Below are 17,692 nucleotides of genomic sequence, written 5' to 3'. Positions count from 1 at the left end.
AGGAAAATCGAATCCAAAATAAGAGAACAAGTGTCTCAGATTTTTTACCGACAACCCCTTCTTCAACCTAACAACTCAGTCATATTTTGTCAATCACAGATAACAACTGACTTAGAGGTTCAAAACATGTTCCTCACCCATGAGTATTTTGGTTATGATTATCTGGAACTGTACATAGTGGTTGAACAAAATGCTCCTTCGCAAAATATTCAGTCACAAGTTATTGATCCTGTTGTTGATGACGAACAACAACCCGAACATGTCATTGACGAAGAAACTGATATAGAAGATGTTGTTGATGAGTTGGTGAATCGTGAATCCGAAGATGAAGGTGACGAAGAAGTTCCAGTACCGGATCGAGTTCCGGATACACATGCATATTCACCTCCGGCACATTTCACAACGCTTAATTTAGGAGAGGACGAGCCATCGTCCGATATGTTCTACAATCCATATATGAGGTCAAGCGAGGAGTTAAAAGAGGGTGACACGTTTCGTTCGAAGGATGATTGTCTGTTGGCTATAAAAAATTGGCACTTATCAAATTGTGTTGATTTTAAAGCCGATCGATCAAATACAGAGAGAGTCACTATTGCATGCAAAAACCCGGAATGTGGATACATGCTGAAGGCATCATTCAGAAAGAAGTTTAACGCGTGGGTGATACGTTCGATATCTCAACCCCACACCTGCGTCACCACTAACATGGCGCAAGATCATCGAAAACTCAGTCATGACATGATATGTCATACCATCATTCCTCTGGTCGAAACTGACCCATCCCTGAAGGTGAAGACAATTATTTCTCATTGCGTTTCTGTGTTCAAATACAGACCTTTGTACAGAAAGGCTTGGTTGGCGAAACAGAAAGCAATTGAAAAAGTCTACGGCAACTGGGAGGAATCGTACCAACAACTTCCTCGATACCTGGCTGCACTGCAATTATATTCACCTGGGACTGTTAGTATATTGGAGACACTGCCGGCATAGTCCCAGGACGGAACCCCTCTCGAAGATAATGGAATCTTCCATAGACTATTCTGGGCGTTTCGACCATGCATCGTCGGTTTTGGTTTTTGCAAGCCGATTATTCAAATTGATGGAACGTGGCTGTATGGGAAATACAAGGGAACTTTGTTGATGGCGGTCGCGCAGGATGGAAATAGCAACATTTTTCCAATAGCCTTTGCTTTGGTAGAAGGAGAAACAGCTACTGCTTGGGGTTTCTTTCTGAAGAATCTTCGAGCTAGAGTCGCTCCACAACCTAATCTTTGTTTGATTTCTGACAGGCACGCTTCTATTGACAGCGCATACAACAATCCGGCAAATGGTTGGCACAACCCTCCGTCTAAGCATGTCTACTGTATTAGGCATATAGCACAGAATTTTATGAGAGAGATCAAGGATAAATTTTTGAAGAACCACTTGGTGAACGCGGGGTATGCCTTAAACCAACCTGGATTTCAATACTACCGCCGAGAAATAGCGTTGACAAATCCAGATGCAGGGAGGTGGATTGACAACATTGATAGAGCAAGATGGACTAGGTCATACGACGATGGGGCTAGGTGGGGCCACATGACTACAAATCTTGTGGAATCAATGAACGGGGTTTTCAAAGGCATACGAAACCTACCTGTAACTGCCATTGTTAGTGCTACGTATTTTCGGATGGCAACTTTGTTCGCCACACGAGGTAAGAGGTGGAATTCAGTGTTACAAACACAACAGGTATATAGCGATGTCTGCATGAAATATATACAACAGGAATCTGCCAAAGGTAACACTCATGGAGTGACCGAGTTCGACCGTCATGGCCACACCTTCAGTGTCAAAGAAACAATTGACCATAACCAGGGGCTTCCACGACAAGAGTATCGCGTCAATATCCCAGGTCGTTGGTTCGACTGTGGCCAATTTCAAGCATATCGCATGCCTTGCTCCCATGTCCTTGCAGCATGTTCACACACTCACTTTGATGCATTATCTTTGGTATCAGAAATTTATAAAGTATCAACGTTGCTCAACGTATACGACAACTACTTTCCGGTGGTAGCAATGGAGGCATATTGGCCTGTGTACAAGGGGGAAACAGTTTGGCATAACGATTTAATGCGTCGGAATAAAAGCGGTCGACCAAACAGAAGGAGTATTAGAACCGAGATGGACGTAACTGAAAAAATGCAGAGGAAGTGTAGTATATGTCGTGAGGTAGGACATAATAGGACCAAATGTCCCAATCGTGGATCTAGTTCCACAACATAGTTATTAGTTTCGATGATGATTGTAATTTACTTTTTCAATGAAACGAAATGGACCACCCCCCCCCACCCCCCCTGGCGACAACACCTAAAAGTTCATTTCATTGAAAAAGTAAATTACAAACATCATCGAAACTAATAACTATGTTGTGGAACTAGATCCACGATTGGGACATTTGGTCCTATTATGTCCTACCTCACGACATATACTACACTTCCTCTGCATTTTTTCAGTTACGTCCATCTCGGTTCTAATACGCCTGCTGTTTGGTCGACCGCTTTTATTCCGACGCATTAAATCGTTATGCCAAACTGTTTTCCCCTTGTACACAGGCCAATATGCCTCCATTGCTACCACCGGAAAGTAGTTGTCGTATACGTTGAGAAACGTTGATACTTTATAAATTTCTGATACCAAAGATAATGCATCAAAGTGAGTGTGTGAACATGCTGCAAGGACATCGGAGCAAGGCATGCGATATGCTTGAAATTGGCCACAGTCGCACCAACGACCTGGGATATTGACGCGATACTCTTGTCGTGGAAGCCCCTGGTTATGGTCAATTGTTTCTTTGACACTGAAGGTGTGGCCATGACGGTCGAACTCGGTCACTCGATGAGTGTTACCCTTGGCAGATTCCTGTTGTATATATTTCATGCAGACATCGCTATATACCTGTTGTGTTTGTAACACTGAATTCCACCTATTACCTCGTGTGGCGAACAAAGTTGCCATCCGAAAATACGTAGCACTAACAATGGCAGTTACAGGTAGGTTTCGTATGCCTTTGAAAACCCCGTTCATTGATTCCACAAGATTTGTAGTCATGTGGCCCCACCTAGCCCCATCGTCGTATGACCTAGTCCATCTTGCTCTATCAATGCTGTCAATCCACCTCCCTGCATCTGGATTTGTCAACGCTATTTCTCGGCGGTAGTATTGAAATCCAGGTTGGTTTAAGGCATACCCCGCGTTCACCAAGTGGTTCTTCAAAAATTTATCCTTGATCTCTCTCATAAAATTCTGTGCTATATGGCTAATACAGTAGACATGCTTAGACGGAGGGTTGTGCCAACCATTTGCCGGATTGTTGTATGCGCTGTCAATAGAAGCGTGCCTGTCAGAAATCAAACAAAGATTAGGTTGTGGAGCGACTCTAGCTCGAAGATTCTTCAGAAAGAAACCCCAAGCAGTAGCTGTTTCTCCTTCTACCAAAGCAAAGGCTATTGGAAAAATGTTGCTATTTCCATCCTGCGCGACCGCCATCAACAAAGTTCCCTTGTATTTCCCATACAGCCACGTTCCATCAATTTGAATAATCGGCTTGCAAAAACCAAAACCGACGATGCATGGTCGAAACGCCCAGAATAGTCTATGGAAGATTCCATTATCTTCGAGAGGGGTTCCGTCCTGGGACTGTGCCGGCAGTGTCTCCAATATACTAACAGTCCCAGGTGAATATAATTGCAGTGCAGCCAGGTATCGAGGAAGTTGTTGGTACGATTCCTCCCAGTTGCCGTAGACTTTTTCAATTGCTTTCTGTTTCGCTAACCAAGCCTTTCTGTACGAAGGTCTGTATTTGAACACAGAAACGCAATGAGAATTAATTGTCTTCACCTTCAGGGATGGGTCAGTTTCGACCAGAGGAATGATGGTATGACATATCATGTCATGACTGAGTTTTCGATGATCTTGCGCCATGTTAGTGGTGACGCAGGTGTGGGCTTGAGATATCGAACGTATCACCCACGCGTTAAACTTCTTTCTGAATGATGCCTTCAGCATGTATCCACATTCCGGGTTTTTGCATGCAATAGTGACTCTCTCTGGATTTGATCGATCGGCTTTAAAGTCAACACAATTTGATAAGTGCCAATTTTTTATAGCCAACAGACAATCATCCTTCGAACAAAACGTGTCACCCTCTTTTAACTCCTCGCTTGACCTCATATATGGATTGTAGAACATATCGGACGATGGCTCGTCCTCTCCTAAATTAAGCGTTGTGAAATGTGCCGGAGGTGAATATGCATGTGTATCCGGAACTCGATCCGTTACTGGAACTTCTTCGTCACCTTCATCTTCGGATTCACGATTCACCAACTCATCAACAACATCTTCTATATCAGTTTCTTCGTCAATGACATGTTCGGGTTGTTGTTCGTCATCAACAACAGGATCAATATCTTGTGACTGAATATTTTGCGAAGGAGCATTTTGTTCAACCACTATGTACAGTTCCAGATAATCATAACCAAAATACTCATGGGTGAGGAACATGTTTTGAACCTCTAAGTCAGTTGTTATCTGTGATTGACAAAATATGACTGAGTTGTTAGGTTGAAGAAGGGGTTGTCGGTAAAAAATTTGAGACACTTGTTCTCTTATTTTGGATTCGATTTTCCTTTTTAGATAAGAGAAATCTGATTGTCTATTTAGAGCAAAACGTGTTGAGTTTGTGTTTCTAAATAGAAAACCGTTTGTGTCGCAGTGGTATGTCTCACCATTCATATGAACACGAACTTTGAACTGCGAGGTGGATGCCATAATTTTGATATGTGTTTGTGAAAGAAGAAATGTGAGAATTGTGTTGTAAAAGGAAGAAATGTTTGGGAGAATTGTGATGGTTGTAAAAAATAGTATGTGAAGTAGTACCTATATATCATGCAAGAAATCTTACACAAGGGTAATGCATGCAAGAAATGAAGCAATAATTCTGCACAAGATAGTAACTTTGACATGACTAATGCATGCCACAAAAGAATCTCGTCCCCACCTCTTACACAAGGGTAATGCATGCAAGAAATGAAGCAATAATTCTGCACAAGATAGTAACTTTGACATGACTAATGCATGCCACAAAAGAATCTCGTCCCCACCTCTTACACAAGGGTAATGCATGCAAGAAATGAAGCAATAATTCTGCACAAGATAGTAACTTTGACATGACTAATGCATGCCACAAAAGATAGGGCTGCATGCATGAAGATAGGGGGAATCGTTGCAGGAATCTATCAGGAATCATTACAGGCGCATGCTAGGGACAGAAAACAGATGGGGACCATGTGGGGCCCTAATTTTTATTCTTCAAAATTATTGTTTATGTTTTTCCCTTGTAAATGAAACCCTAGTTGTCCCTCTATAAATTAGGGTTTCTTGTGTGCATCAGTACACACACGAAAAAATGAAATCTCGAATAAGGCCAGATAGCACGCACCGGACTACTGAGCCCCCACCACCTGTAAGGCGTTTGGACTATCAACCTCCCATTGTTCGAAGGAACGGATACGTTATTTTCTCTGCCGTCAAACCTCCCATGCAGGTAATGTTTTGGAACATTCAATCCATGGACCAGCTTAAGAGAACCCTTCTCAGGCTTTTGGAGGGAAAGTGGAGTCAAGGCGAACAAATCAGATCTATCAAGAGACTTAGAACAAGGGGAGGTGTTTTTCTTGAAAGACAGCGTTGGTGGGAGACAATGGAGGACGACATTCAATGCACTCGAATGATGGAGGACAGAGAAGACATTGTCCTAACCGTTGTAATATCCTAGATGTTGCAGTTTCTTTATCATTTCAGCTACTTCTGTACCGTCCAATTAAATGCTCTGAGCATATATTAATGAAATGTTTTTTTAACATTACAAAGTTTCCAATTAGTATTTAAGTTATTAATAATTAGCAAAATTATTTTCCGCGGTATTTCACCCACTATAAATAAAGGTGTGTGTGTGGAGTTGAAGTACCAACTCTTTCTTCATTCTTACTGCAAACACTAAAAATGAACTCAGTTTGGGCTGTCGTTTTTTTTAGGAAGGTAGTCACATGCGTGTCTGCCTTAACCCCCATTGGAATTTCCAGAGAATTGTTAGAGCCATCAACACTGGGTTTCGTCAACTAGATGGTCCGACCAGAAAAGTTAAACAGATAGATTACCGTTGTCCATACATTACGTTGACGGATAATAATCCAGAAGGCACCTACATGTATTATTGGGACCGTGTGAAAGACGATGTGGACGTGGATCTAATGTTTTGGACACACAGTGGAGAGGTTAACCGAGGCGTTGAAGATCCACTTGTTCTTGCAGTGATACTCGAGTAGTTTAGATTAAGTGTTGCAATGATCGAGCGTGTACTACAAGTTGTTATGTGTTATTTTCTTAGATGTTTTAGTTTCTGTGTTGGTTATTGGCAATGTACCTTTTTAATTAATGAATGAATTAATGTTTTCCATAATATATATATCTGCGCTAATTTAATATAAAATCCTCAAAATATATTATAATCATATGTTTTAAATGAATTAAAAATTATGATAAATCACTGCATGCAATAATTTAAAATAAACATGACAAGACGAGACACTGCAGGGAATCTCGTCCCCACCACAGACATGACGGGACAAGACACTGTAGGGAATCTCGTCCCCACCACAGACATGACGGGACAAGACACTGCAGGGAATCTCGTCCCCACCACAGACATGACGGGACAAGACACTGCAGGGAATCTCGTCCCCACCACAGACTTGACGGGACAAGACACTGCAGGGAATCTCGTCCCCACCACAGACTTGACGGGACAAGACACTGCAGGGAATCTCGTAATAACCTATGCATTTTGGCTATAAATATGTTCCCAAACTTGTTCATGTTCTTCATCACCTCTTATACTTTCATCAGAGCAACTTATCATCAGAGCAACTTTGTGTTTCATCATCAACAAACATGTCTCTCCTAACTATGGGTCAAGAGCATCGAGGAACCATTGCAAACATTGCCGCTTATGTAAGTTTGAGTTAACGCTTAATTTTTTTTACTTAAATTTAATAATTTCAAATACTTATGGGAGGTGTTTTTTTTATAGGATGTCACGAGATTTAGGACCCGTGCTGGTAAGATGAATGCTCCTGACCCTTTGATTGTGGACTACGTTAAACGTGCGGGATTTGGTGAGGTAATGAACTTAACACATACCTCAGTTGATATGAAGTTTATATTAGCATTGTGTGAGCGTTGGAGGCCTGAGACTCATACTTTTCACCTTCCAATGGGTGAATATACCGTCACTCTAGAGGACGTGTACATGTTATTGGGTCTCAAAACAAATGGAAAGGCAGTGTATGGAAATGTCCAACAACCAAACGCCCTATGCGTCAAATTGTTGGGTGCGGATTTAATAGAAGGTGAGGGGCAACAAAGGGGTAGGGGCCAAGGTATAAAGCTTGCTGGCCTTCAGCTAGCTTATGCTGGGCTTCAATTGGATCAGTTTTCTGACGAAGAAACTATACTGCAGAAAACTAGGATGTATATTATGTTGTTGTTTGGTAAGTTTCTATTTCCCGAAGGCACGGGAAATAGTGTTAATTTTATGTACTTGTGTTTACTTGAGGACATTGATGCAATAAAGACATATAGTTGGGGTTCGGCTGTGTTGGCATACCTATATAGTTCCTTGTGCAAATGTGCAAAAAAAGATAGTTGTACATTTAGTGGATGTGCATTCTTGCTACAAGCATGGGCATGGTGGAGAATGCCGGTATTGGCCCCTGCAAATCCAAACAGTTACGCCTTCCCTTACGCTTCAAGGTAACTTTTGGATCTTATTTTAATTATTGCTTTTTATTCTATTATTATTTGTAACTATATTGAGTTATATCTTTTAATGTGTTTAGGTTCAATGCACTCGGAATGGATTGGTCCAAAACGCCTGATTCCAAAATCATTTTCTATCGCCAAATATTAGATCGACTAGGACCCCAAGATGTAATACCTCTAAAAATGTCCATTTTCTAAATATATTTTTAAAAATAACTATCTTCTATATTTTGAAATTAATATTATTTGCTTTGCAGTTTATTTGGCGTCCTTACTTGGAATTGGACCACGTACCCGACCTTGACGAGGCGGTTATTTGGACAGCAAAATCACCCATCATACGGTTCACCACTGTGGAGATGCACCCGAGTGACCGTGTCAAGCTCCAATTCGGCATGCATCAAGGTATCCCTGACCCACCTGAGCCTGACTGTTTGGGACGTTGGCATCTTGCGAAGGTTAGCGAACAGTGGTACGTTGAAAATTACAAGTCGTTTGCTATAGATCAGCGTAAAATATGGGCTCGTCGATCAAAAACGGTTCTAGAATTTCCTGTGGCGCCAGGAGAAATGAAGCCAACTGTTGACTATGTAAACTGGTACAGATCGGTCACAAATCCTGAAATGATTGTGTCTGCCCCTTTCTATTTAGCTGACCCGCGAGCACAACCTCCATATTTTGGAGGACAACAACAACCACCACCAAATTACCACCAACAACATTACCCACAACAACACCAACAACAACAACAACAAAGTTACCACCAACAACCAATGCAACCACAAACACCTTTTTACCAACAACATTCCCAACAACTCCACCAGTTTTTTCCATCCCAAACTCAACCACAAAATCAACAATTCCATGTAGGGAGCTCTTCTAGATCACATTTCAAAGAATTCCATGCGGGGAGCTCTTCAAGATCACCACCAATGACCCCCGACATGGGCATAGAAGAAGAATACCCGCAATACACCATATTCGACCAACACACATCACAGTACCCCAACCAACAATTTGACCTCAACACACCGCCACAACCATTGTATTTTAACCAAACCGGATCCACCACCAACTTCCAAAACTTCCAGGCCGCACCCACTAGGAGGAATTTCAACCCGCCTAGACAAAGCTTCGACAGCGCCGCGGGCACCCGCCTATCCTATGGAGGGAATTCTATAGGTCAAGATGTTGAAGACCCAGGTTTCATTGAGGGGCCGTCGACTCTGGCACAAGACAAACCAAATAGAGGGGGGCGTCGTCGCAGGAATAGGGGGCATTACCAACTCGTGACCCGTCTACACGACCCATTAGGCAACCTCAATGTGGATCGTACCATGGTCCACGTGGCACGCAATAAGATTTTTATTTGTATCGTGAATGTATTTTGTAATGTTTTTAATTATAATGTATTTGTATCGTTAATGTATTTTGAAATGTCTTTAATTTTAATGTATTTGTATCGTCAATGTATCGTTATTGTATTTTAATATATAATTATTTTAACGAATGTCCAACTTTCAAAATAATGAATCCACCACCAACTTCCAAAAATAATTTTAACAAGATAGATAAAAAAAACAATATAAAAAAATTATTGAAAAATTGTTGTTAAAAAAAAATACTAAAAAATAATATTAAAAAATTGTAGTTATTAAAAAAAAATACTAAAAAAATTTAAGAAAAATTATGTTAAAGAAAAAAAATTACAAAAAAAAAAAGAAAAAAAAATAAGGGGGGGGGTGTTGTCGCCGGGGGGGGGGGGGGGGGTGGCGACAACACCTAAAACACACACGTAGGCGCCAGGCCCACTGGCGAGTACACTTATGGCCCATTGTTGTCGCCACCCCCCTGGCGACAACGTGTTGTTTTTAGCAAAAAAGTGACATTTGTGTAATTTTTTTGAAAACCTAGTTATTTTTGGAATTTTTTTTAAAAAAATAGTTATTCAAAAAAAAAATTCCCATTTGAATGCCATACATATATATCGTAACACTTTTTTAGATTATACACTACTGAGTATGTTTGAAAGAATTCACACTCTTGGCCAAATTCATAACTCTATTGTCTGCATAAGAACAATGTTAGATGTCAAATATGATAATACAAAAATCTCAAAGCAAAAGCTAAAAACATGTAAGTGCATGGTCGAGTTAAATGTTAGTACAGCTAACAACAACCAAACAACCATTACCAAGGCAAGGCAGCAGTTTGTACATATTGTGCTAAAAAAATTGAGGACAGGTTTGCTTTTCCTGTACGCTAACCTAATTCAACTTATGGTGACAACTACTTTATAGAAGTTAAAGGCATGGGATGTGTACATCCCTAGCTAGTATTGATAAAAATATATATAATATATGAACATTAACAATTAGGTGAAATTGATGTACCAAAATTGACACAACAGGAACTGTTTTACAAATTTGTTTATGGCAAATTTGTTTACGGCAAAACCTCAGTAATTTTCTTTCTTTTTTCTAAGTTGCACCCATGGTTTTAAATTGCGGTTGCGGTCGCGGATGCGGTTGCGGGTGTTGCGATTGCGGCCAATGCGGTTGTTGCGATGCGCATTGCGGCCGTTGCGGCGTGAATTTAAATAAGGAAATATTTGAAATACACCATTAAAAAACACTTAATGTTAATATTTTATGTTATAAATCACATGTAAATTGAGTTTATGGGTTCTCAAATGTTGAATAATTATGAAAATATGTGAAGAAACATGGCTTAAGGTGTTTGAATCGAATTCTAGTATTATTGGACGTGTGATTACAAATCACACCGCAATTGCGGCCCGATGCGGATGCGGAGGCTACCGCATCAGCAATATTGCGGCCGCAATTGCGGTTGCGGACCGCAATTTAAAACCATGGTTGCACCACTCCACTCCACTCCATTCTTAGTAAAAACATACTTATGCTTTTTCAATATACAAACTCTATGCAACAAAACTAGTTTTATGAGTAGGGAATAAGTCCTTTCTTTCCAACTAACTAATGATATATTTGTACTACTGGTAGGCCTATTTTCCCGTCCATTTTTCTTATTATATATATTGCCTACTAAGATAACCCAACAATATTTTATTTAGCATCCGTTAAATCCACTCACCAAATCTTTCAGTTACTCTCATAACACATCTCAACATAAAGAACTAAGTTTAATTGCCCCCATCCCTCCCTAAAATAAATAAAATTGTGTACCTTATAATTGAAAGATTGTTGCACGGACTACCTTTCTTTTACAGCCATCACTTGCAAGCTTGGACTCTAATTTTCCATTAGAACATGACACGAAGTTATTAAAACTTCTATGCAACAAAACTATAAATTAAAACAACTATAAATAAAAAAAAAGTTTCAAAATTCAAAATTTAACAATGAAATTTAGCGAAAACAAGTTAGAGAAATGGACAAAAACTTGTGCACACTCAACCACGTTGGTTGGTAAACTCCCTTGAGCCAAACTTACATTCTCTAGATTTTCTTTAATCCTTGTAGCTTTTAGATTTTCTATGCATCGTTATATCGAAAGACATTTTAGAAAGAGAGGAAAACAAAAGGAACCTAGCATAACCCTAACTGGTACTAACAACAATGATCGCATTATCTTGGTATTTATATTCCAAATGTGGGGTGTCAAAATAAAATGTGGAGTTGACAAATTAAATTCTCGTCGCCTTTAGGTACCCGACTCGGATAATGATAACACTTTATTTATCATTTTATTTTACTATTTTTTTTTAGATTTTTATGAGTTAGAGGGTCGGATGACTGGAACTATCAATGGCGTATGACCAATCGTAATTTGTAGAACTATCAATGGCGTATGACCAATCGTAATTTGTGGAACTACCAATGACTAAAATACAATCCTTGTTTTGGAAAACATAAGGTAAGGTGTATGGAACATTCCTAGAATATTATTTCTCTGGAACAAGTACTGTGCTACCTTTCTCTGAAACAAGTATCGTGCTTCATCCATCGATAGTTTCAAAAATTAAAATTGGTCAATTGCTAAAAAACAGCCATGATGTTGCCATCAAACTCTCAAAATAATAAAAAATCTAAAAACAAATAATAAAAAAATAGTAAAACCAAAAAACAAAACAAAATGATAAATAAAAATTTTATAATTACATGGTTGTTCAAAAAGTGCTACCGACCTCTAAATAGTTATGAATTTTTATGACAGAGGATAATGGAAGTCATTGTGCATCAACATAGTAATCAATCAAATACATTTGCCCTTACAGAAAATAGGGTGAAGGAAACAAAAATTAAAAACTCTAGTGAACAGTTGCAATGGTTATGTCAATACATCTAGAAGATATGGTTTTGGAAATCAGACAACATGGAAAACAAATAAAAATATGAATGTTTTCTTTAACTAGTGAACGTGTTGGGTATAGATTTCATATAGATTGAGAACTATTCAGAGGTCTCTACCACAAGCAGATAATGATAACACTTTTATTTATCATTTTATTTTATTTTACTATTTTTTTTTAGATTTCTACCGAGTTAGATGGTCGGATGGGTGGAACTATCAATGGTGTATGACCAATCGTAATTTGTGGAACTATCAATGGTGTATGACCAATCGTAATTTGTGGAACTATCAATGACTAAGACATGATACTTGTTCTGGAAAACATAAGGTAAGATATATGGAACAATCCTAGGACGTTATTAATATAACTTACTCTATAATCTTCATGATCTTCATGCTCTCCTGAACAAGTTCCATGCTTGCGCCACTGATAATTCCAAAAATTAAAATTTGTCATATACTAGAAAAACGACCCTTGATAATCTACTGAACAAATACCATGCTTACGCCATTGATAATTTAAAAAATTAAAATTTGTCATATACTAAAAAAAACGACCATGATGTTGTCATCAAACTTTCAAAATTAAAATAATAAAAAAAATTAATAAAACTAAAAAAACAAATTGAAATGATAAATAAAAATGTTATAATTACCTGGTTGCGCTAAAAGTATTATAATTACCTTGTTACAGTAGCGGCCTCGAAATAGTTATGAATTTTTTCAATAGGGAAAGATAATGGAAGCACGGACTAAGACAATTGTCAATCATATAAAAATGAAGGGGAGATGGCATGGGTCCTTTTTGTAACGTGTAAAACGCACATGTAAATCAAATAAATTGAAAACTAGAGAATAATGTAAATGTTAAAAATAATAGTGTCAAATTACATGACTACTAGAAGATTTATTTGTTCTATCTTTCAAATTCATTAATTAATATTAGTCAATGTTGATCAAAAAATACAATCATATTAACTCAATCGAAGTGATGAGTCATTAGATTATTGATCAAAACATGAAATATTAGTGGAATCACATAAGTGTATTTGTTGCACAAGAGTAAATCAATGCATGCTAAATTAATAAACACATTTTATATTAAGAATTACAAAAATCTTTAAAAACAAAACTAATAGGGATCAAATATAGGAAAATTTAGGCTATGTTTGGAATGATGGAGTAGAACAAAGGAGAAAAATGGAACTTAAAAGATTTGAGTAGAGTAGGGCAGAATGGATCAAATATATCATTATATTGTTTGGGTATTTTTTTATAACTTCATGGAATGAAACATAAGTATATAGTTCATTCAATTGCATACAACCCAAACTGAACAAAATGAAAATAGAAGAATTGGGTGGGGTGGATTTCATCATGCTTAATCCCGCTTCATCTATTATTTAAAAATTCTAAACAATAGAATATGATTACCGGTCACTCCACTCTATTTCACTCCATCACATATCACCAATCCAAACATATACTCATCATATATCACCAATCCAAACATATACTGAAACAAGACTTAAAACAAAAAGACTATAGTAGAACCTGTATTGATGTCAACCCTAGACAACCAACATCCAAATCCAGGATATAAATAGTACCATCCAACAACCATCTTTGGTCTGCAAAACACATTCAATCAATAACAAACACAAACATATTCACAAATTTAACCATACACAAACAACAAATAATAAATAAACTTTAAAAAAAACAAAACAAAATACCATCCAGTTTGTTTGAGCATATTTGTCTAAAAAACACGATCAACAGTTTCAACACTAACACCAACACTTACACCAGTTCCACTCTGTGGCATTGCAAACTATGAACCTATGAACCACACAGACGGTGTACTCATCCACGAATTCTCCAAGCATCAAACCCATAACCAACATGGGAGCACCAACCCTACCTATTATATTCAAGATATAACAAAATTAAAACGAATTCATGAAACCTTAATTTTGAAAATTGGATAGACCGTGATTTGATTAGGCTAAAAAAAGAAACTTTGCCGTGTTTAAGCATCTTGAGAAGAGGGAGGGATGAGATGTAGACTTGCTCAGAGAAATCTAGGGTTGGACATTCTGGAGGTGGATGAGCTATGGCTCCACCAGCACCGACAAACATTTGTTGAATGGATTAGGTTTTTGATTTGAAATTAGAAGTGGTTAAGGTGGAGCAAAGAAACACTAAGGAATGAGAACTGCTACTTGGTCTACTGTAACACTTCTAATGGTCTACTATAACACTTCTAAGAAGTAAGAATCGTGCTATTTCCAAGTCATATTAATCTTAAGAATCGTTAAGAAATTAAAACGTCATCATTTAATTTCAAATTGAAGAAAATAATTTCTATTTTAGAATTCTTTTTTTTTACATATTCTATTAAAAATCCTTTAACCTTAAAAACCCACCGAAAAATATTAATTCCCAATAATATAACCAAATTTCTTATTTAATTTCCAACTCTAACCAAATTAAAAACATGCTGTTTAGGTTTCTATGTTTCCAAAGTTAAAATAATAAGTATTCTTTTGCGTAAATACAAATCCATATGTTTTGCAACATCTTTGATTCTAAAATCAAATTCCACCCAACAAAATATTTGAAGTCTAAGGATTTAATATTTCGAATTGAAATAAAGTTAGAGGCTAATAAAATGATTTTAACCACCCAAATGTAACAAAGTAAAAATTAGTGATTTTCAGAAATCTAGAAATTTTTTAAAAAGAAATTTCAGCATGGATAAATAAAAGTTAAGATTTAGAACAAGTATGTTAACATCAAAACCAGCAATGACCCAAAACATAGTAACGCATTAGAGACATACGAAGGAAGATGGAGAATGCGAAGAAAGACAGTGATGTTCTTCGAACGAAGAATCTAAACGGTTTATTATGACGGCCATGCGATGATGAGCAAGAAAATGGTGTTAGTTATTTGTTTTGGAAAAGAGGAGAGAGGTAGCGGCGGCTAGGGTTTGGAACACAGATAGAAGAGAGAGCGTTTTATTCTGAAGGAAAATTGTATGGGAATTCTTTGTTCTCACTTTCTTGGTCTGTGCTAAGGAAAAAAACTAGACCAATTTCCCTTAGGCCCAAAAACTTAAACAAGTCCATTAAAAGGCTAGTTTTTTTTTTATAAATAAACTAAATGGTGATATCTATTTTAATATATAAAAGTTACTAATTACTACCAAATTTACGTAATAACCTTAATTACAACTAATTATGAAAGTTATTTATACCCTTAATTGTCATTTTACATCTTTAATCATTCCAATTAAATTATTATCATTTTTACTGTGTGATTCTTTACATGCCTGCCAAATATTTATGTTTCTTATCGAAAACAATAATTCAAGCATGCTTCATTTCTTTTTCTAATTCAATTATTTTGATTCTCAATAAACATTTCGATTCTCAATGTTAATTGTAGCTAATAAGTCTTAAATGCATTATTTTTTTAACAGAAAGGTCGCACGTGAAAAAAGAAGAGTCACAAACACTGCTTTTGAACCGCAGTCTCTTCTAATTCCTTCTCTCCATCTATAAATTTATTCTCTTCAACAAATTTGTTTATCATTCTCTTTTATATTATTCATCTTCCTTTCTATCAAGCATTAAGTTTCTTTTCATCTTCCATTTGTCTTCATCTGTTTCAAGGGAATTTTTTGCCTCCTTCTACGGTTAATTATTAGATATCAATAAAAATTAGTGTATGTTTTGTTTTTTTCTGCATGTTGGATAACTCCTTCCAAACATGGCAATATGTTCATTCTGAAATCATTGCATCTTCCCTATACACTCCTTCTATTATTCTTCTTTGTTCTTTTTTGTTCCGCATGTACTGTACCCTGTTGTTACCCTAGGATTTCGACTTGCTAATAATGGTAAGTGGTCTCTGAGATATAGGAGATTATTAAATAGTCTAAGGCAAAATAGTCTGATTAAAAGTTCCTTTAGTCAAGACTACCGTTCGACTATGAAAGACCATCACTGCCAGGGTTCGACTAAAGTTAGCAAGTCTGCCATGCATGTTCGACTAGAATAAGCAAAAACTTAGGTGTTTTGCCAAGGTATAACTTTGAAGTCGGAAGGCATTAGAAGTCAAAAGAAGCAGTTTCAGACAGTTTTTTAGCAGTTTTACAGGACGCGTGGAAGCCTCACAGACGAAGATGTTGCATGTCGAAGACACGTGTTGGCTAGTAATCAGTCGACCGTTAGTAGTAGTTATTTTATTTTCACTATTTAAGCAAGTTCCAGAGGAACAGTTTGAGGTCCGCATTTTCTACAAAAACACAAGTAAACTCAAATCTCTATGCAATAATGAGTGACGAGTGCAACTTTGGAATGTATGTATGCGTACCAGTTTAATTTATGCAATCATTTTACGTTATGCATTACTTTCAGTGCACATTTACTGCTTTTTATTGCTTTCATTTACTTTAAAGTCTTGAATTTCAGTGTTTACTTTTACTTTAAAGTTATTACTGCATTTAATACAAACCAGATACACATAATAGACAAATAAGAGCAATTAGTCCTGGAATATTCTAGTTGATTCCGCAAAAGTAACCTTTAAAAAGGAAACTAACGCTTGTTTACCATATTTCTGGGTAAACAATTTGGCACGCCCAGTGGGACCCGTCAATTGTTGTTTGTTTAATATTTGTTAGTGTAAGAGTTATGTATGATACTAAGAAGTGGTCGAAAATTAACTAACATGTCTGAAGTTAATACAAATGATTCTGACCTTTCTGGAAATCAAGGAGTTGTTCTAACCGGAACAACATCACAAAATGCTGCAAATTCGTCCCTAGTTAGAACAACAAATACTGGTGGATCGACGGCAGCAACATTGGTATCGTCACCAATGAATGTACGGTCACCATTTAACCCATTACGACCGCCGTTTCAAGGAATGATACCTCCACCAGGTTTTAACCTTCAGTTTGGAATGCCCACTTCTATGATGCAAGGTTTACACACGAATCCTTCATCATATTCTGACAATATGATGGCAACAAGCACATCAAACTTAGGGGGTCGACCTATGGGCATAGGTTATATTAACCAGACATTGCCATCTCTAAGTACTACGTCAATGTTGTCAATCCGACAACAAATAGACGAAAGCAACCATGAAATGGTAAATGCCCTTACTCAACAAATGGGAACTGTTTTTACTCCCATGATAAACAATACGAACCAAAGTTATGAAATATTGGCTGGACAAATGGCCAGAATAGAAGATTTCTTTGGAGCGCCTCCACAACCAAACCTTTCGACTTCACAAGGGTCGAATGTAAGAGTAGTTGAAACTACGAGAAATGGGGACCAAATTGAGCAAGAGATCCCTAGAGTAGTACAAAGACATCAAGATGCTGATCAGGTTCTTAGAAATATCCAGCAAGATGTCAATGTTGGACATAATAATATCTCTAATGTAGTCGAACAAATTTTAGTTCAGAATGGAATAA

At 37.4% G+C, this 17,692-nt stretch overlaps 1 protein-coding gene across 9 annotated transcripts; it reads right to left on the bottom strand.

Annotated features, from left to right (window-relative positions):
* Positions 1-2,398: 2,398 nt before the first annotated feature.
* On the bottom strand, positions 2,399-15,303 carry LOC131644837 (uncharacterized). 9 transcript variants are annotated; one of them, XM_058915437.1, is made up of 5 exons: positions 13,932-15,303; positions 13,750-13,826; positions 12,569-12,622; positions 11,067-11,132; positions 2,399-9,928 (listed from the first exon to the last, which is right to left on the bottom strand). In XM_058915437.1, the coding sequence occupies exon 5, from the start codon at positions 4,807-4,809 to the stop codon at positions 2,404-2,406; it is 2,406 nt and encodes an 801-aa protein (XP_058771420.1). In that variant the 5' UTR covers positions 4,810-9,928; positions 11,067-11,132; positions 12,569-12,622; positions 13,750-13,826; positions 13,932-15,303; the 3' UTR covers positions 2,399-2,403. The 9 variants fall into 9 exon arrangements, with proteins under 9 accessions (XP_058771420.1, XP_058771419.1, XP_058771417.1 ...); XM_058915436.1 differs by having other exon boundaries at positions 12,569-13,826; XM_058915434.1 differs by having other exon boundaries at positions 2,399-11,132.
* Positions 15,304-17,692: the final 2,389 nt, after the last annotated feature.

The sequence above is a fragment of the Vicia villosa genome, linkage group LG1, assembly GCF_029867415.1.
Source record: "Vicia villosa cultivar HV-30 ecotype Madison, WI linkage group LG1, Vvil1.0, whole genome shotgun sequence".
In the NCBI taxonomy this organism is placed as follows: Eukaryota; Viridiplantae; Streptophyta; class Magnoliopsida; order Fabales; family Fabaceae; genus Vicia; species Vicia villosa.
This window is presented reverse-complemented; position numbering and strand designations above follow the sequence as displayed.

Excerpts from the sequence above, each read along its gene's own strand:
- LOC131644837 (XM_058915432.1), bottom strand. The coding sequence starts at position 4,809 with ATGGCATCCACCTCGCAGTTCAAAGTTCGTGTTCATATGAATGGTGAG.